This window comes from Gopherus flavomarginatus, chromosome 2 (assembly GCF_025201925.1).
Source record: "Gopherus flavomarginatus isolate rGopFla2 chromosome 2, rGopFla2.mat.asm, whole genome shotgun sequence".
Taxonomy (NCBI): Eukaryota; Metazoa; Chordata; order Testudines; family Testudinidae; genus Gopherus; species Gopherus flavomarginatus.
The window spans coordinates 252,093,998-252,115,472 of record NC_066618.1 but is presented as its reverse complement, the minus strand read 5'-3'; the positions used below and the strand labels follow the sequence as shown (position 1 = coordinate 252,115,472).

Genomic DNA, 21,475 nt, shown 5'->3' with positions numbered 1-21,475 from the left:
CTCCTGAAATTCTCACCTCTGACTGTTAGAAACTGTTGCTGGCAACACTAAGACTGCTTCTTCTGCTATACTACAGGGACCCTGTTGGCTACCACAAGCAGGGAGGAAACATCTTCAAATTCCGCAAAGACCCATTCAAAGAAATACCACCACACAGGGAAAAACAATAGGATGGGGGAGCCTCGCAAGAAGTGACAGAAAAAGCTGTATATGCTCCCACCAAGATGCCAGAAAAAGAAATAATCTTACTGGCTGCCCACAGTCACTCTCTCCACCACAGAAGTATAAGAGGTACAGGGAGCCTGGGTCCGCATGGAGTAGGGTAGTGGGGACTGAAGAGAGCCATGTGGATAGGCATTCAGATTCTAGGATGCTATTTGAAGTTCTGAATGTTTGTGGGGGTTCCAATCACTTTATAAAGGTCTTCGTGGCATTTTGCACACATATTTTTTAAAAGTTACACTGTGATGAAATATCACGTCAATTGACTCCAATGCTAACTTAGCTGTGTAGCAGAAACAATGACTTGCTCTTTGAAGCAAAAATTGTGTGTGTGAGAGACAGAGAGAGAGAGAGTGTGTGTGTGTGCGCGTGTGTGTGTGTGTATGTAAAATAGGGGGGTTTATCTTACAACTCTAAAGTATCTCAAACTATTCAAAATAAAAACAATATAAATACAAATAGAATACAAAACTGAAATTAAAAACATGGGAAAAAAGAGACATTTTCAGTAGTGGGAAAGTCACTAGCCCAGCCATTCTAAATCAAGCAACAGATGGTAGTCGGGCAAAAATTGTAGGTTGGGGCAAGTAACCCAAATTAGCTTACAATTGAGTCAACTGTTACTGTATACCATAGGTGCAAGACAGATGGTCTTAAACTACATTAATGAAGAAGAACAGATACAAAGTTAGCTTACATTTATTCACTGTTTCAATATTAAAACTTACCAGGTATGACTTCTCGGTAACCAGGTTTCCTTGCCAACTTTTTCAATGCAGAATTTCTGAGGACCATTACTTCCTGAATCAAGAAAACATGAGAGATTAAATTAAATGTTGTTTTTAAACCAGTAATAATGTAGTATATTTATTAATGTATGCTAATGCTAGATGAAATGTAGGATTAAGAAATAAGCAAAAGATTTCCACTTGTTCAGAATAAACATAATACCTATAGATTACAATAGCATACTTCAGGGGCATTGTACTTACCCATGAGCTCAGCAAAACCTCCCAGTGGTAACCGACAAGTACCAGTGACAAACTGCAGCAGTCGCATGCGAACCTCATTGTCTGTGTCTTTTACAAACTAGGAAACAGAAATTCAGAATTACTTTAAAACAAAACTGAATATTACTATGCTAATATGGCTAGAGAAAAATCATACAAAACATGTAGGAGCAAGATACATGGAAAGCTGCGATTCCATAACAAACCTGAAGAGAATAACACACAGTGAATTATATACGATCTTGCACAATGATATGGTGGCAAACACAAAGGCACTGATTTTGGATTGCAGGCTCAAAGGTATCACATCACTACTATGCACTGAAGGCTGGCAACACCTGTGAGCAGACAGGCTAATACATTAGATCAATGTATACCGTGTTTTAAAAAAAATCTCAAAAGGACAGGTTATTTATCATGTACAGTAACTGGACTCTTAGAGACGTGGGTGCTCCACTTCAGGTGCATATACGCCCTGTGCACCTTTGATCGGGGGCTTTCGGTAGCAGTGCCTGTTTGATCCGCTTATATGCCCTAGCTATCCTGATGCCCTGCATATAGCACAGTGTTCGGCAAACTACCATCAACAGTTCCTTCTCTATCACCAAGTCAAGACTCCAAAATGGAGGGGAAGAAAGGTAGGCAGTGTAACACTACAGTGACAAACATCTTGAAGAATTCCAGTTACTGTACACGATAAGTAAAAGACGGTTACTCACCTTTGTAACTGTTGTTCTTCGAGATGTGTTGCTCACATCCATTCCAGTTAGGTGTGCGCGCCGCGCGTGCACGTTCGTCGGAAACTTTTTACCCTAGCAACTCCAGTGGGCCGGCAGGTCGCCCCCTGGAGTGGCGCCGCCATGGCGCTCAATATATATCCCTGCCGGCCCACCCGCTCCTCAGTTCCTTCTTGCCGGCTACTCCGACAGGGGAAGGAGGGCGGGTGTGGAATGGATGTGAGCAACACATCTCGAAGAACAACAGTTACAAAGGTGAGTAACCGTCTTTTCTTCTTCGAGTGATTGCTCACATCCATTCCAGTTAGGTGAATCCCAAGCCATACCTAGGCCGTGGGGTCGGAGTGAGAAGTCGCGGCATGGAGCACTGCAGATCCGAAGGCCGCGTCCTCTCTTGACTGCTGGACCAGGGCGTAGTGGGAAGCAAAGGTGTGGACCGATGACCAGGTCGCTGCCCGACAGATTTCCTGGATGGGCACACGGGCGAGGAAAGCCAGCGACGACACCTGCGCCCTGGTAGAATGCGCAGTCACCCGGCCCGTAGGGACGTGGGCCAAGTCATAGCAGGTCCTGATACAGGACGTTACCCATGAGGATAACCTCTGGGAGGAGATAGGAAGCCCCTTCATGCGGTCCGCTACCGCCACGAAAAGCTGGGGGGATTTGCGGAAGGGTTTGGTCCTCTCCACATAGAACGCGAGAGCCCTACGGACATCAAGCGAGTGGAGCTGCTGCTCCCTGCCTGAAGAGTGAGGTTTTGGGAAAAAAACCGGAAGGAATATCTCTTGGTTGATGTGGAAGGTCGAGACTACCTTGGGGAGAAAGGCAGGGTGTGGCCTCAGCTGCACCTTATCTTTGTGGAAGACTTTATACGGGGAGTCTACCACAAGAGCCCGGAGTTCCGACACCCGCCTAGCTGAGGTGATAGCTACTAAAAAGCAGTCTTCCAAGAGAGATAAAGTAGGGAGCAAGTAGCTAACGGCTCAAAGGGGGGCCCCATGAGCCGAGACAACACCAGGTTAAGATCCCAGGTTGGAGCAGGGAGTCGGACGTTAGGGTATAAACGTTCCAGCCCCTTAAGGAATCTAGACACCGTCGGGTGAGAAAAAACAGAGCGACCATCCCCACCCGGGTGAAAGGTGGAGATAGCTGCCAGGTGGACCCGCAACGACGATATCGCCAGACCCTGTTGTTTGAGGGACCAAACGTAGTCTAAGATATTGGCCACCGAAACTTCCATAGGGCGGAGACCTCTCTCCACGCACCAACAGGAGAAACGCTTCCACTTGGCCGAGTATGTCACTCTCGTGGAAGGCTTCCTGCTGCCCAAAAGCACCTCCCGCACCGGTGTGGAGCAGCGCAGTTCAGAGCCGGTCAGCCACGCAGGAACCACGCCGCTAGGTGCAGCGACTGCAGGTCCGGGTGACAGAGAGTCCCGTGCTCCTGGGTAATCAGGTCCGGGTGAAGGGGCAGGGGAACTGGGTCGGCTATGGCCAGGTCCAGCAGCATGGGGTACCAATGTTGCCTGGGCCACGCCGGGGCTACCATGATCACGCGAGCCCTGTCCCTGCGCACCTTCACAAGGACCCTGTGAACCAGAGGAAACGGGGGAAACGCGTAGTACAAGTGGGTCGTCCACGGAATAAGGAAGGCATCCGCTATCGACCCGGGCTCCCTGCCCTGAAAGGAGCAGAACGCCTGGCACTTCTTGTTCCCCCCGGACGCGAAGAGGTCCACACGGGGATAACCCCACCTCTGGAAGATGGAGAGAGCAACGTCCGGGCGAAGGGACCACTCGTGCGATAGGAAGGATCTGCTCAAGCGATCCGCCAGCGTGTTCCGTACTCCGGGGAGGAAGGAAGCCGTGAGGTGAATGGAGTGGGCTACACAAAAGTCCCAGAGTCGCATCGCCTCGTGACACAGGGGAGAGGATCTGGTGCCGCCCTGCTTGTTGATATAGTACATGGTCGTCGTGTTGTCGGTAAACACCGCGACACAACGACCTCGAAGCTGGTGACAGAACGTTTGACAAGCAAGGCGGACCGCTCTCAACTCCCGCATGTTGATGTGCAACCTCACCTCCTGCGGAGACCACAGGCCCTGCGTTCTCAGGGTTCCCAGGTGGGCCCCCCAGCCGAGATCTGAGGCATCCGTTGTCAGGGACACCGAGGGCTGAGGTGGGTGGAAAGGGAGCCCCGCACACACTACGGACTGGTCTAGCCACCAGTCGAGAGAATCTAACACCCCTTGGGGGATTGTGATCAGCATGTCTAGCAGCTGCCTTGCCGGCCGGTAATGATCGATGAGCCACAACTGGAGGGGCCTCATGCGGAGCCGAGCATAACCGGTCACAAACGTGCATGCTGCCATGTGGCCTAACAGGGTTAGACATGTCCGCACTGATGTCAAGGGGGCTGCCCGCAGTCGTTGAACGATCGCCGACAATGCCTGGAACCTCGGCAACGGCAGAAGAGCCCTGGCCACGGTGGCGTCCAGGACGGCCCCGATGAACTCCACCCTCTGCGTGGGGATCAGGGTGGACTTGTCCATGTTGATCATGAGGCCCAAGGTAGCAAACAGGCCGGTGATCACGCGGACGTGGCTGCAAACTTGCAGTTCCGACGTGCCCCGAATTAACCAATCGTCTAGGTAAGGGAACACGTGGATACGACTGCGCCGCAGATGTGCCACAACGACTGCCATGCATTTTGTAAATACCCTCGGGGCCGTAGAAAGGCCAAATGGGAGGACTGCAAATTGGTAGTGAAGGGGGCCCACCACGAAACGAAGGAAACGTCTGTGGTGTGGCCAAATGGCAATGTGAAAATAAGCGTCCTGCATGTCGAGGGCGGCGTACCAGTCTCCCGGATCCAGAGATGGGATAATGGTCCCCAGGGATACCATGCGGAACTTCAACTTCACCAGGTATTTGTTGAGCTCTCGCAGGTCGAGGATAGGCCTGAGGCCTCCCTTGGCCTTGGGGATCAGAAAGTAACGGGAATAAAACCCCTTGCCTTTCTCGTTTTCCGGAACCGCCTCTATAGCTCCTTTGCTGAGGAGCGTCTGTACCTCCTGCCGAAGGAATTGCTCGTGAGAGGGGTCCCTGAAGAGGGACGAGGAAGGGGGGCGGGAAGGAGGAAATGATATAAACTGCAGGCGGTATCCCGTCTGCACCGTGCGTAAGACCCAGCGGTCCGATGTTATTTGGGTCCACGCCGGGAGGAAAAACAAAAGGCGGTTGGAAAACGGGGGGGAAGGATCCGTGGGGGAAACTGTTACTGCGCCCTCAGGCGCACCTTCAAAATGAAGGCTTGGGTCCAGGCGGGGGCTTAGAGGAGCCTTGATTCTGCTCCCCTTGGTTCCCCGAATGCCTACGCCTTCCATTCCTGCCACGGCGCCTATTGAGGTCCTGCCGTTGGCGGAACTGGGGGTATGGCCTGCGCTGCTGTTGCTGCTGTGGCCGGAAGGGTCTGCGCTGTGTTCCCGGCGTGTGCATCCCGAGGGAGCGCATAATGACCCGATTGTCCTTTAGACTCTTAAGTCTGGGGTCTGTCTTTTCCGAAAACAGGCCCTGGCCTTCGAACGGGAGGTCCTGGATGGTATGTTGGAGCTCCGGAGGAAGGCCAGAGACCTGCAGCCAGGAGATACGGCGCATCGTTACCCCCGAGGCGAGGGTGCGGGCAGCCGAGTCTGCAGCGTCCAAAGAAGCTTGCAACGATGTACGCGCAACCTTCTTGCCCTCATCTAGGATGGCCGCAAATTCTTGGCGGGCGTCTTGCGGCAGCAGCTCTTTAAATTTGTCCGCTGCCACCCATGAGTTGAACGCGTACCTGCTGAGCAGGGCTTGTTGGTTCGAAACCCTGAGCTGCAGCGCCCCAGCCGAGTATACTTTGCGTCCAAGGAGGTCCATACGCCTGGCCTCCCTGGATTTGGGGGCTGGAGCTTCCTGCCCATGATGCTCCCTGTCATTCACCGACTGTACCACCAGGGAACATGGTGTCGGGTGGACATGGAGGTACTCATAGCCTTTAGAGGGGGCCATGTACTTCCTCTCGACGCCCCTCGCCGTAGGGGGGATGGAGGCCGGTGACTGCCAGATAGTATTGGCGTTGGCCTGGATCGTCCTTATGAAGGGTAGGGCGACCCTGGTGGGAGCATCCGACGAGAGGATGGTGACAATCGGATCCTCGATCTCCGAGACCTCCTCGGCTTGTAGGCTCAGATTCTGAGCTACTCGCCTAAGGAGGTCTTGGTGTGCCCTGAGATCCAGCGGGGGGGGGGGGGCTACTGGAGGAGGTGCCAGCCACCGCTTCATCAGGGGAGGAGGATGAGGAGACCCCTGGCAAGAAAGTGTCCAATGGGGGGTCCCCCTCGGCCCTCGCCTCTGCCTCAGGAGCCAGAGCGGAGTCTTGCTGCTTGGACCCTTCCTCTCCATCCGGGGAGGGAGGGGGGCGAGACAACGAGGCCTCCGGCACCCTGTGCTCCGCCGTCGCAGGCCTAGCAGGAAGCTGTTGGGGGCCCTGGGCTTGATGGTATGCCCATGGGGTCCAAAACCCCCACTGCTGCGGGCCTTGGTCCTGTTGCGGCGGGTCTTGAAAGAGCGCCGCCTGCCGGTCGGTGCCCAGCGCATACCCGCTGTCCGTTTGCGAAGACACCGACGGCTGCCTAGAAGGCCACGGCGGGGCCGACCCTGGCTGGTAAGGGTCTGCGCGGGTCGGCAGCGACGATCTTCTCGGTGCCGGGGATCGGTACCGGGAGTCATAGAGGTGCCGGGATCGGGACCGGTACCGGCCGCCGCTTCGGTGCCGGGATCGGGACCGGGACCTGCCACCGACGCGGTGCCGGGAGGTCGACCGGGACCGGGACCTGCCACCAGCTCGGTGCCGGGAGGTCGACCGGTGCGGCGAGTGACGGCGGGACTGGCTCCTGGAGTCACGGTGCCGGTATCGGCGGCTGGAGTCAGACCGCGACCGTCTGGAGGTCGATCGGTGCCGCGAGTGCGACCGGAACCGCCGAGGGGAGCGGTGCCGGGACTGCGAGCGGCGATGGGATCTTGACCTGCCGTGACGTCGGGACCTGGACCGCGAGCGCGAGTCCCGAGACGGTGCCGACATCATGGGCTTGCCTCTAGATGCGACCCGCACCGGAGGTACCGGGGGTGGCAGCTGAGTAGGCTCTGTCAAGGCAATAAGGTCCCGTGCCGAGGCGAAGGTCTCCGGCGTGGATGGGACCAATATCTCAACCCCAGATCTTATGGGGGAGCTTGGCGGCACCGGACTCGACGGACCCGCCGGGCCCGGAGTCGACGGTGCCGGCGGCGCCGCGGCCGATGTCGAGGCCGGGCGCTCCAGTCGGGTCTGCCTGGCTGGAGTAGCAGACGCTGACGGTCTTGGCTCTGCACCCGGTGCCGGAGAAGGTCGGTGCCGGGAAGTCTTCCCGGTGCCGGTGCGATCCGGTGCCGGCGCCGAGATCACGGCCTGCGAAGCCGCCGGGTCAAGTGCCGCCTCCATGAGGAGAGTCCGGAGTCTTTGGTCTCTCTCCTTTTTTGTCCTGGGCTTAAAAGCCTTGCAGATGCGGCACTTGTCCAATCTGTGCGATTCCCCCAGGCACTTCAGGCACGCGTCGTGGGGGTCGCTGGTAGGCATAGGCTTCTTACAGGCCACACACTGCTTAAAGCCCGGCGAACCAGGCATGAGCCCGGTGCCGGGTGCCGGGAAGGGCTACAGCCCCCGGCGAACAACTATTTACAACACTATTTACACTTAATTACTTACTAACTATACTTAACGATCTAACTAACAACTATAACAAGAACGAGAGATAACAAGGAGAGCTAGGGACGTGGAGGACAGCTATGCCGCGCTCCACAGTTCCAACGACCGACACGGCGGTAAGAAGGAACTGAGGAGCGGGTGGGCCGGCAGGGATATATATTGAGCGCCATGGCGGCGCCACTCCAGGGGGCGACCTGCCGGCCCACTGGAGTTGCTAGGGTAAAAAGTTTCCGACGAACATGCACGCGCGGCGCGCACACCTAACTGGAATGGATGTGAGCAATCACTCGAAGAAGAACCTTTCTTACTTCAAAGTCTGATCTAAAACTGTTTGCAGAACTGCAGTCCCACCAAGGCCGTATATGCCCTAGAGGTGTGTACCCAGCGAGCGCATTGTGACGCAATTGTCCTTCAGACTTTGCAATCTGGGGTCAGTCTTGTCTGAGAAAAGACCCCGGCGTTCAAAGGGCGAGTCCTGAATAGTTTGTTGTAATTCAGGAGGAAGGCCTAATACCTGGAGCCAGGAGATAACGCCTCATCGTCACTCCTGATGCTAGAGTTCTGGCTGCAGAGTCTGCTGCATGCAGAGAGGCTTGGAGGGAGGTTCTTGCCACCTTTTTACCCTCCTCAAGTAAGGCCGTAAATTCTTGACGGGACTTCTGGGGAAGAACCTCTGTAAACTTCCCCAAGGATGTCCACATGTTAAAGTTACACATACTTAGGAGGGCTTGTTGGTTTGCCACCCTAAGTTGAAGGCCCCCGGCCGAATATACTTTGTGGCCTAGGAGGTCCATGCGCCTAGCCTCCTTCGACTTAGGAGCAGGGGCTTGCTGGCCATGACGCTCCCTTTCGTTTACCGATTGCACTACTAGAAAGCAAAGAGGTTGGTGAGTGTAGAGATATTCATACCCCTTTGAGGGGACCATGTATTTTCTCTCTACTTCCCTGGCTGTGGGGGTAATTGAGGCTGGGGATTGCCAAATGGTGTCCGCATTTGCCTGTATGGTGCGGATAAATGGGAGAGCCACTCTAGTAGGTGCGTCAGCCGAAAGGATATCCACTACAAGGTCCTTATTTCAGGGACCTCCTCCACCTGTAAGTTCATATTCTGAGCCACTCGTCTCAAGAGGTCTTGATGGGCCCTTAGATCAAATGGCAGAGGGCCTGAGGAGGATGTTCCCGCCACCGCCTTGTCTGGCGAGGAGGAAGAGGAGAGGCCATGAACCAGAGGGTCCTGTGGGGGCTCCTGTTCTTGAGGAGCGTCATTTGCATCAGGAGGGACCTAGGTATCTGCAGGTGGTATCAGAGCCTCATCTGTGCCCATGCAGGGGGATGGTTTACTGTCACCTCTCTGATAAGTGCACAGCGGTGCTCAATAGAGCTCTGCACGGATAGAAAATTTATATCTGCGGAAATAAATTGGTATATGCGGAGCTGCAGGCTCTACTGGGAACCGCAGTGGCGAAAGCAACCCCAAGGAGCCAGCACCAGCGCCAGCAGTTCCTCCAGTGTGGCTGTACCGCCCCTAACTCCACCTCCAGCCCCGCCCATTAGGGCAAGCACCAGGTTCACTGGCAGCTGTCCCTGGTCACGCTAGTGCAGTGAGCAAGGCTGTGGGCAGTACATCTAACACTTTATTTCCCCATACTACCTTTTTTAAGAGAATCATTATTAATTTAGTTAATTAGTAACAACAATTTATTTTCTTAAATTATTTCTATAGCTTTCTTCCGCTTGGATCCAAAAGGATACTGCTGTCCCACTGCTGCTAGGCAAAGGTATAGTGGGGCAATATGAAGCAAGACTCCAAGATTCATGGTGTTCCTTTATAAGTTTATATTTATAGTCTTATGCATGACTTAAGGAAGGGTGATTTTGGTATCTGTCTGATCCCAATATTTCTGTCAACAAATTTCATTAATGTCCTGATGGACAGGAAAGAATGCCTTGTTCTTCCTTGCTTTTGAAGAGCCATGTCTTTGGAGACTTTTTCTTTTTGTTGTCAGAAGAGTCTGGTATTGAAGGGTGCTAGAGTGCTTAATACAAAACTGCATAATCTGCAGCAGAAAGAGGAGCCCACTCTCAGAGAGGCATTCTCCCACCATAGCATTGCTGAGAAGCCTCACTCTTCCTTCAAGGTTCCGCTCTTTCTCAGAGTTTAAAAGTTCTACTATTGGAGGGCGGGATAGCTCAATGGTTTGAGCATTGGCCTACTAAACCCAAGGTTGTAAGTTCAATCCTTGAGGGATCCAAAAAAAAAAATAGTTAGGGGTTGGTCTTGCTTTGAGCAGGGGGTTAGACTAGATGACCTCTTGAGGTCCCTTCCAACCCTGATATTCTATGACTCTTAAAAGAGCTTGGATGAGGGCTCTTCTAGATCAGCTCCCTAGTGGTTTGATGAGCTACCCAAAAGCTGTGTTGAGATCATAAAGAGAATGCATATGCTGGAGACGACCAGCTTTGAAAAATAATTATAGGAGTGTAGGACTGGAAGAGATCTCAGTAGTCCAGTCCCTTGCACTCAACACAGGACTAATAACGAGACCTTGCCTGATAGGTGTTTGTCTAACCTGTTTTTACACAATCTCCCTAGACAATTTGTTCCAGTGCTTAACTACCCAAACAATTAGGAAATTTATCTTAATGTCTGACCTAAACCTCACTTGCTTCAATTTAAGCCCATTGCTTCTTGTCCTATCCTTAGAGGTTAAGGAGAACATTTTTTCACCCTCCTCCCTGTAATAACCTTTTACATACTTGAAAGCTTATGTCCTCCCTCAGTCTTCTCTCCTCCAGACTGAACAAATGTTTTCCAGATCTTTAATCATTTTTGTTCCTCTCCTCTGGACTTTCTCCAATTTGTCCACACCTTTCCTGAAATTTGGTGCCCAAAACTGGACACAGTACTCCAGGTACTCTTATCAAAGTCCAGGAGAGTGGAAGAATTATTTTGTGTGTCTTGCTTACAACACTCTTGCTGATACATCCTAGAATGATATTCACTTTTGCAATAGTGTTACACTGTTGACTCATTTAACATGCGATCCACTATAACCCTTTCTGCAATACTCTGTCCTACACAGTCATTTCCCATTTTGTGTGTGTGCAAATGATTGTTCCTGCCTAAGTGGAGTATTTTGCATTTGTCCTTATCGAATTTCATCCTATTTACTTCAGATCATTTCTCCAGTTTGTCCAGATCATTTTGAATTTTAACCCTATCTCAAAAAGCACTTTACAAAGATATTGAACAGAACCAGACCCAGGACTGATTCCTGCAGGACCCCAATTGATATACCCTTCCAGCTTAACTGTGAACCACTAATAACTACTCTCTGGGAATGATTTTCCAACCAGTTAGGCACCCACCTAGCTCCTTCTAGGCTATATTTCCCTAGAGTGTTCATGAGAAGGTCATGCGAGATAGTACCAAAAGCCTTATTAAAGTCAAGATATACCACATCTACTGCTTCCCCACATCCACAAGGTTTGTTACCCTGTCAAAGAAAGCTATTAGGTTGGTTTGACAGTATTTGTTCCTGACAAATTGATGTTGATGGTAATTATTACTTTATTATCTTATAGGTGTCTGCAAACCAACTGCTTGATTATTTGCTCCATTTGCTTTCGGGGTACTGAAGTTAAGCTGACTGGTTTGTAATTCCTTGAGTTGTCCTTACTCCCCTTTTTTATAGATTGGCACTATATTTTCCCTCTTTCAGTCCAGAATCTCTCTCCTCTTCCATGAGTTTTCAAAAATAATCAATCATTCAAAGATAGGAAGTGTGTGTAATGCTAATGGGAGTTGTGGACAGTGTGGCAAGAAGCCAATGGTATTCCTCTTCATATGCTCAGGTGAGCAGCCTCTTTCACAAGAGTCCAGCTAGAGTCCAAAAAAGGGTTCCCCTGCATCCTTTACGTGCATGTGACTTGGGAGGTTGGACTCCACCCTCAGCACTGCTTCCTACATCAGCTGATCATCCTCCCTGGTGACACAGTGAGGACTGCAAATTTGATGGTTGCCTGCTCTCCCAACAGTGAAGATGATCCTGCTGCAGAGGGCATTATGCCTTCTTTGCAGCTAAGGCACAGTCTTCATCTCTTGGGTTCCCTTTGCATGAGTTACCATCCTGAGCAAAGCCTGGGAGCTTCTGAGTCTAGCAAATGATCCCAGAGTCCCTTCTCTGATGGATGAGAATGTAAAAAGCAGAGGCTAAGAATTTCAGTTGTTAAGGGGTGTACCTCCTGAGTCACGAGGCCATGATCACAAGGCCATTAATTCCAAAGTAGGAAAGCCATGAACAGAATGTGTTTTACGTAATACTTATCATAACCTTTTATCTACAAATGTTCAATAAAATAATGAGCTTACTATTTGGTTTTGTTTTTCCTTCATTCTCTATTCTTATATTTCACTTTTCTTCCTTTCCTTCTGTATTTTGATCTAGCCTTCCTTGTCTTAGTGTTATAACTTAATTTTTTATTTCTTTAGATTCCCCTCCCCATAACAATCATTTTTACTTCATCTTCACCCTCTTTTACAGACATTTTTACTTTTCTAATCTTGCTTTTTATTTTTCTCCCCACCATCAACTTCCCCATCAGAATTGCCTCTCCTTTTACCCCAACTTCTTATTTTTTCACTGACCATTTTTTCCTCTTGTTAAACAGCTTTACCCCCACTCCTGAAATATAGCCCCCATACTCCCCTTTTCCAACACTAGCCTGCGAAGTCCAGGCCAACAGGTCTCTCCCCTCAGGGTCCAAAGACAGAAGATTCCTTACCTGTCTTGCCAAGGGAGAACTCAATACATCTTCCCCCATTCCTATTGGAGCTATGAAGGCTTCTACTGTGAAAACACTGAACGTGTAGTGCTGAAGACCACATTAACTAAACGTAGTTTATAGATCATCCTAGACTGGGCTACTTGTCAAAGTCTAAATCATAATGGTGAAAATTCTCCACTCTGCCTGCACGAAGCTCAACTGCAGTCAAGAGGTGGGTTGCAATGATGCAGTTGCACCTACATAATCTTTACCCACCAATCTCTAACAAGTTAGATCTCCACAGCAGAAGCTTTCTCTGACACTACTGGCATACGGTCCCTTAGAATTGTCACAACAATGAAGGATCAGGTGTAGTGGAGCTTCAGTCCACCATGCCCCTTCCCCCTCTCCTATGTCCACAGAATGTCCCAACATGCTTCCTATCACCTATTATAACCAGAGAAGGAAAGATGGGGTATAGCTGGTGTAGAAGATGGTGGAAGCACTTCCACCACCTTTCCTCCCAATGGAAAGTTCCCCGGCAGAAGGAGAATTCTCTGCTGGCCATCTGTGGTCACTTTAAGGCTTACATGATACAAAGTGGCCTTAGTAGACTGGAGAATCCAAGCTAAGAAGCCTTTATGACTTAGGAGGGGGATAAAGTAAAAGTACTTTTTTTCTTGTGAGAGTCAGATGGCATAGGTATTACTTTAATCTTGACTTTCTTAGAGACATGTGCAACTGAAAGATATCAGTGCTCTGTAAATGTTGAAACACTATTCAGTTATTTCACCATTTGCTAGGAATCTTTCAATACTTAGTTTCTTGTAAATTCACAGATTTGTAGCAGATGAATCACTGGCCCTTGGATCACTCTAAATATTTTAAATCAGTCTTAAAGGATTGGGGATGTCTGACTTTTCCTGCTGGCTTAATATAGCATTCTTAAGCAGATCACTAAGCCAACATGATATATAACACAGTAGAAAATGTATTGACTGTGACCGCTGTTTTTAATTTTCTGGGTGATTCTGGGTAAATTTTTGGAGAGTATAAGATATTTCTCTTTTCTTCACAATCTAAGACAGGCACAAACCTGAACATAACTTTACAGCAGTCATGGATTAAAAATGTCAATATTTTTCAACAGTTACCACAATCTAAAAAAACCAACACAGTTTATCCTATTCTTAACATGAGAAGTAACTGTCAGATACATTGGCCTGTTAAATGCAGACATTTAATGAAGACTAATGTTAACTAATACTAAACATACAAGATCTTCAGTTTTTACTACAGTGTAACAATAAAACCTAAAAAGTAACATATAATACAGAAAATAAGAACAAACTATTAACCCCAAAAAGCTATATGGATAATTCCCCAAACAATTTATAAAAGTAACTAGTAGTCCCTCTTTCAATACTGAGGGATGGTTGGGAGGGGGAGGAACTGGAAGCCTGGACACAGCTTATGTTCCTTCATCCCAGCCATAAAACTACTATCTAAAGTAGAGAATCAGACAGAAATTATGAGAGATTTAAAAAAAAACCTCATGCACATACCAGAAGTAAAATAGTCTAAAACAGAGATTAATACATTAGAATAGCATACCAAGAAAGTCTCTGAAAATATTTATTCCTTTTCTAACAATAATAAAAAAGGAAAGAGTTTTGAACAGGTTTGAACAAAAATATAGCTGTTTCTATGGCTTCTGTCTAAGAGAGAACAGGAAAATAAAATTTTATGAGCATCATACCTGCCAGAACCACACAATCTGCTTGCTAGTTCTTGTATAATGACGATAAACGGTGTTCCTTTGCCAATCTGCTAAATCAACCTCTTGCATGCCACAGAGCATAACCTGGAAAATAAACAAACATTTGACTACTGTTTCATCATATCATTATAGATGCACTGTACTAACTTATAATGATTATGTACTCTAGATGAAAGACATCTGCACAATGAAGGAGACAAAAGGCTTGGTCTGAACACAGAACCAAGAACTCCTGCATTCTAATCCAATGCTTCTCTACCCTTTACTTACCTCATAGGCCTCCATAAGGCTTTATTAGTTCTTGTTTGTTAAGTGCTCTGAAGAGTACACTCACTGGGGGCTCAATGCTGTGAGCTGTTCAGCACATAATACTATCACTAAATTCAATGGAAGCTGTGAGGGAAAATATGGTGGGCTAACAACTTTGGCCAGGCTTTTAGGCCTAAACTTTGGATAAGCTTGTTTCTAGGCTGCGTTGAACTTTGGTTCAGCTTGTCTCTGTGTATAAGGGGAAGAGAGGAGGGGGACAGAGTGATGAAAGAATGAAGGAAAGTTGCTTGTGTGTGTCAAGAGGTAAAAGGAGTCACAGTAGAAAGTTCCCAAAACGGAACAATGGCTTTGTGTGTATAAAGGGCATAAGGTGTAGAGTGATAAAGTCCCCAAGTAGCATAAGTTGCAATGGCCAGGCTTATGAAATATATAACCACAATAGTTGTGTTAGAAAGGTTACTGACCACAAAAGAACAGACAGTGAGTAATAGGGGGGGCCTAGTGGGTGAGACACTTGTTTTTGCTTTTGTTATATATTAATTTTGCAATGTATTACAAATAAGGTAATTAATACGGAAGTATGCATAATTTGTCTGTGGTTTTAACCTTTATAAGCTGGCTAGAAATTTATGGAAGGCAGAGCAGTTTGCCTCTTGCGTGGGGCCATGCTGACTCTCCCTGCATATATGCTTGTATGAAATAAAGGAGCCTCAGGCTGACTGATCCAAAATCAACCATGTGGTCAATTTTCCACAACAAAGCTTATAGTGTTCAGGTATGTTAGTAACAAGAAGGTGGTCAGGGAAAGTGTGGGACTCTTACTGAATGGGGGAGGCAACCTAGGGACATGATGTAGAAAAAGCTGAAGTACTCAATACTTTTTTTGCCTCAGTCTTCACAGACAAGGTCAGCTCCCCGACTGCTGCACTGGACAGCACAGTATGGGGAGGAGATGAGCAGCACTCAGTGCTGAAATGACAGGTTAAGGACTATTTAGAAAAGCTGGACATGCACAAGTCCATGGGGCTGGATCTAATGCATCTGAGGGAGTTAGATGATGTGATTGCAGAGCCAGTGGCCATTATCTTTGAAAACATATGACTATTGGTGGAGGTCCTGGACGATGGGAAAAAGTCAAATATAGTGCCCATCTTTAAAAATGGAAAGAAGGAGAAGCCGGGGAACTACAGATCAGTCAGCCTCACCTCAGTTCCTGGAAAAATCATGGAGCTGGTTCTCAAGGAATCTATACTGAAGCACTTGGAGGAGAGGAAGGTGATCAGGAAAAGTCAACATGGATTCACCAACGGCAAGTCATGCCTGACCAACCTGATTGCCTTTTAAGAAGATAACTGGCTCTGTGGATACGGGGAAAGCGGTGAACATGATATCTTGACTTTAGCAAAGCTGCTGATACAGTCTCCCACAGTATTCTTGCCAGCAAGTTAAAAAAGTATGGATTGGCTGAATGGACTATAAGGGGGATAGAAAGCTGGCTAAAAGTGACAGAGTCCTGTGGCACCTTATAGACTAACAGACGTACTGGAGCATAAGCTTTCGTGGGTGAATACCCACTTCGTCAGACGCATGTGGTCGTGAAGTTTTTTTGCTGCAGAATGGATACCTTTAAATCTGCTATTGTATGTCCAGGGAGGTTGAACTGTTCTGCTACAGGTTTTTGTATACTGCCATTCCTAATATCTGACTTGTGTCTATTTATCCTTTTATGTAGAGATTGTCCAGTTTGGCTGATGTACATAGCAGAGGGGCATTGCTGGCACATGATGGCGTATATTACATTGGTGGATGTGCAGGTGAATGAACCGGTGATGGTGTGGCTGATCTGGTTAGGTCCTGTGATGGTGTCGCTGGTGTAAATATGTGGGCAGAGTTGGCATCGAGGTTTGTTGCATGGATTGGTTCCTGAGTTAGTTACTATGGCGCAGTATGGGGTTGCTGGTGAGAATATGCTTAAGGTTGGCGGGTTATCTGGCCTGCCTCCCAAGGCCTGTGAAAGCGAGGGATCATCGTCCAGGATGGGTTGTAGATCACTGATGATGTGTTGGAGAGGTTTTAGCTGAGGACTGTAGGTGATGGCCAGTGGAGTTCTGTTGGTTTCTTTCTTGGGCTTCTCTTGCAGCAGGAGGCTTCTGGGTACACAGATAGCAGATTTAAAGGTAGCCATGCTGGGTCAGGACCAGACTCCAAAAAGGAACTGAAGTTCAGCAGTTTATTTGCAAATTTGACACCATCAGCTCAGGATTAAACAAAGACTGTGAATGGCAAGCCAACTACAAAAGCAGTTTCTCCTCCCTTGGTGTTTACACCTCAACTGCTAGAAGAGGACCTCATCCTCCCTGACTGAACTAACCTCATTATCTCTAGACTGATTCTTGCCTGCATATTTATACCTACCTCTGGAAATTTGCACCACGTGCATCTGACGAAATGGTATTCACCCATGAAAACTTATGCTCCAATACGTCTCTTAGTCTATAAGGTGCCACAGGACTCTGTCACTTTTTACAGATCCAGACGAACACGGCTACCCCTCTGATAGAAAGCTGGCTAGATCGTCAGGTTCAATGGGTAGTGAACAACTGCTCCATGTCTAGATGGTAGCCAGTATCAAGCGGAGTGCCCCAGAGGTCTGTCCTGGGGCTGGTTTTGTTCAACATCTTCATTAAGGATCTGAATGATGGGATGGATTGTTCCCTCAGCAAGTTCTCAGATGACACTAAACTGGGGGGAGAGGTAGATATGCTGGAGGATAGGGATAGGATACAGGGGGACCGAGACAAATTAGAGGATTGGGCCAAAAGAAATCTGATGAGGTTCACAAGGATAAGTGCACAGTCCTGCACTTAGGATGGAAGAATCCCATGCGCTACTACAGGAAGGAGACTGACTGGCTAAGTGGCACCTCTGCAGAAGAGGACCTGGGGATTACAGTGGACAAGAAGCTGGATATGAATCAACAGTGTGCCCTTGTTGCCAAGAAGGCAAATGGCATATTTGGCTGCATTAGTAGGAGCATTGCCAGCAGATGGAGGAAAGTGATTATTCCCCTCTATTCGGCACTGGTGAGACCACATCTGGAATACTGAATCCAGTTTTGGGCCTCCCACTATAGAAAAGATGTGGACAAATTGCATCCCCGTAAGCCAAGTCACAACTACTCCACTCACACAGAGGAACTGGCTCTTTGACCAGGGAATGGAGACAAAGAAGTCCTTTTAAGAAGCTTGTTACTATGACACTGGAAAAAAAAATGATCTTCCATGAATAGGGGGATGAAATTCTGAAAATCGCCACTAGGAGCACACTCACTGAGCTAAATGCAAGGCCTGATGACCAAAGATGCAGCAAGTACTCCAAGATGTCCTGGGTAGAGGTCAGCATCAGCTGAACTCTGCAGGCCAATTCTTTTTGCAGAATAGGTGATTCTGGTAGAGGGCTTTCTACTTTTGAGTAGTACCTGTTGAATGGCCACTGATAACACACTTCCTCCTCATTCACCCACAGAGCAGCCACCCAGTGAGATGCAGGGAGCTGAATGCAAGATGCAAGGTGCAACCATGACTGTACATGACGTCTGGATGGCAAGAAAGGGATATAGGAGGCTGAACTGACAGCATGAGAAGGTCAAAGAATGAACACTGCCTCAGCCATGCCCAGAGAATGAGAATAAGCTTGTTCCATTCCACTTTCAGCTTGAGAATGAATTTTGGAATTATCAGTATTGGAGGAAAAGGGTACAGAAGAACTGACTGCCACCTGAGATGGAAGGTGTTGGTCAGGGAGTCTGGACTGAGGAGGACAGCATTTCCTATTGTCCGTTGTAGCAAACATGTCGATCGTCGGAATGTCCCAAGCTGCAAAGATGACCTGCAAGACACTCATCTTCAGGGACCACTCGTGATTCAGGGAAAAAATTCCTGCGAGATCATTTTGGGCCCTGAACAAATAATCAGCCATCAGAGTGATACTCTCCTCAAGGCAGAACTACCACAACCTGATCACCTCTTGGCAGAGCATCCTGAAGTGAGTTACCCCTGGCCTATTCACATAATATATCAGAGTGATATTGTTGGTAAGTACAGGAACCACTGACCTCTGATGTGGTTCAGAAACGCCCAGCAAGCCTCACAGATGGCCTGAAGCTCCAGTATGTTAATATGCAGAGAGGCCTCCTACTCCAACCATAGACCCTGAACTTTCAGCAACCCCAGATGTGCCCCCCAGCCCATGAGGGAGAGGTCAGTGACCAAAAGGCAGCACCATGTACTGAAAATGGCACTCCGCCACAATGAATTGGAGGAAGGTTTTGTGACTCAACAAAATCGCCACATGAAATCAGGCATTCTAAAGGTCCAAGGCAGCAAAACAGTCATTCTGAGACAATGTGGGGAGGACAGTTGATAGTGTGACCATTCAGAACCTCACATACCTGATATATTTGTTGAGACTATGAAGGTCAAGAATGGGTCTTACCTCTCCTTTGGATTTGGGAATCAGAAAGTACTCGGAATAGAAACCCTGATGCCAGTGTTCTGGAGGAACTTCCTCCACCAAAGCCAGTAGAGAGTGGACCTGCTCAAGCACTATCTCGTGAGAGGTGTCCCTGAAGAGGGATGGAGGGAATTAGGAGTGGAGAGGAACGGGATAGCGTAGCATCATCTAATAATACTTAAGACGCAGCTGTTGGTTGTGTTTGAGTCCCATAAAAGCCAGCCAACCTATCCCTGAACAGAAGTGGGGTAAAAGGAGTGACGACTGGACGACTACTCTGAAAAAAGGAGTCAAAATGGGCACTTAGGAGATCCTGTGGGAAGGCATGTTGACTGGCCAAACACTGAACCAAATGCCTCCTATTCTGGGACCTATGAACCTTCCTGGGTTCCTGCTGACTTGAGGGAGGAAAAGGCTGTCCAAAGATGCATTGCTAACAGTATTGCTGCTGCTATTGGCCACCATGTGGTGCCTTTGCACTGCCAATATATACACTCCCAAGGAATGTAAGGCAACCTAGAATTCTTGAAGAAATGCAGAGTCTCGGCTGCATTGTCCGAAAATAGCATCCAGCCTTCAAAGGGCAAATCCTCAATAGTATGGTGCACATCAGGAGCAGTGCCTGAATTCTGCCATCAGGGCACCTTCTTCATGGTCACCATAGAGGCCATAACTCTGACCGAAGCATCTATGATGTCTTGTGCAGATTGCAACAATGTCTTGGCCACCAAGCTGCCCTCTGTGACGGATGTCCGAAATACCTTTCTGCTGGTGTTGGGCAGTTGGTCAGCAAACTTAAAACACCATCGTCCAATTTACAAGGTTGTATTTGGACAATGCTTGCTGTTTGTAATCTGCATTTTCAGGGAGGAGGTGGTGTAGATCTTCCTAACCACTAAGTCCATCATTTTAGAGTCCTTGCCCTTAGGTGTGGACTTAAATTTGCCCTGCTGGTCTCTATCATTCACCATAATTACAATCACAAAATTTGGGACCAGACTGGAGTAAAAGCCTTCAAGTCCCTGCATCAGGACAAAACAGAGTTTCCGCCACAGCTTCGCAGTATGCAGTACTGAGGCCAAAATGCTACAAAGAACCTTTGAAAGCTCTAGGAGCGCATCATTAATAGGAAGGGACATTCTCCAAGGAGCTGACAGCTGCAGGATATCCAATAACTTATGGATATTCTCCTTCAGAAACTGTCTGAATGTCCACGGACATGTTGCAACAGGTCCTGGTAGGCCTTGAAATCCTCAGGCACTGAAGGAGGAAGAACCAGGCACTGCTGAATCGTCTGAGGATGATGAAGAGGTGGTTAATTGTGCCAGAGCCAAATCCTGCTCCTCAACAGTTGGAAGTGGAAAGGACAAGTCCATCAGCGCCAGGAAGAAGACTCACTGGTGCCTTAGTCTGCGGTGGACCATCAGTCCCCACCACTGACCTGCCTGGTGATCTCACCTTAGAACAAGAAGAAGAGTGCAAACTCTGTGACAGATTCCATGGAGGCCCCTGGGCATAAGGACAGCATTGGTGAATAGTAGGCACCAGGCCAGGGCTCCCCGTCCTGACTGCAAGATGAGTGACAATTTTGATATCCATGGTGCTCCATAAACGGCCCCCGATGTGACCCAAGTGATGGAGAGTGGGAGGAGGAAGATCATGATCTCAACACTGAGGAGCGTCGGGTTTCCGGGGATAAAGGTGGAGCTAGTCCTGAGGGGACAAGTAATGAAAAGACAGTTACTCACCTTCGTAACTGTTGTTCTTCGAGATGTGTTGCTCATATCCATTCCAGTTAGGTGTGCGCGCACCACGTGCACGTTCTTCGGAAGATTTTTACCCTAGCAACCCCCAGTGGGTCGGCTGGGTCGCCCCCTGGAGTGGCACCGGATATATACTCCTGCCGACCCGACCGCTCCTCAGTTCCTTCTTGCTGGTTACTCCGACAGTGGGGAAGGAGGGCAGGTTTGGAATGGATATGAGCAACACATCTCGAAGAACAACAGTTACAAAGGTGAGTAACCGTCTTTTCTTCTTCAAGTGCTTCCTCATATCCATTCCAGTTAGGTGATTCCCAAGCCTTACCTAGGCAGTGGGGTCAGAGTGAGATGTCGCAGAGTGTAATACTGCAGAGCCAAAGGCTGCGTCATCTCTGGACTGCTGAACCAGGGCATAATGAGAGGCGAAGGTATGCACCGAGGACCAGGTAGCTGCGTGACATCTCGTGGATGGGCATGTGAGCCAGGAAGGCAGCAGATGAGACTTGAGCCCTGGTAGAGCGTGCAAGTGAGGTGGCTCAATGGAACGTGAGCCAAGTCGTAACAGGTGCGGATGCACGATGTTACCCAGGATGAAATCCTCTGTGAGGAAACAGGAAGGCCCTTCATACACTCTGCGATGAAG

General features: G+C 48.6%; 2 protein-coding genes across 6 annotated transcripts in view; one reads left to right on the top strand and one right to left on the bottom strand.

Annotated features, from left to right (window-relative positions):
- WWP1 (WW domain containing E3 ubiquitin protein ligase 1) overlaps positions 1-21,475 on the bottom strand; it is a 186,437-nt gene that overhangs the window by 38,133 nt on the left and 126,829 nt on the right. For all 4 annotated transcript variants that reach the window (XM_050940711.1, XM_050940710.1, XM_050940713.1 and 1 more), the window contains exons 21-23: positions 14,270-14,374; positions 1,215-1,311; positions 951-1,023 (exon numbers count right to left, since the gene is read on the bottom strand). In XM_050940711.1, coding sequence (XP_050796668.1) covers positions 951-1,023; positions 1,215-1,311; positions 14,270-14,374 — 275 coding nt within the window. The remainder of the gene's footprint in view (positions 1-950; positions 1,024-1,214; positions 1,312-14,269; positions 14,375-21,475) is intronic.
- The window catches only part of LOC127045341 (uncharacterized), a 53,274-nt gene that overhangs the window by 1,255 nt on the left and 30,544 nt on the right, over positions 1-21,475 (top strand). For both annotated transcript variants that reach the window (XM_050941375.1, XM_050941373.1), the window contains exon 2: positions 77-291. In XM_050941375.1, the coding sequence (XP_050797332.1) occupies positions 77-291 (215 nt within the window). The remainder of the gene's footprint in view (positions 1-76; positions 292-21,475) is intronic.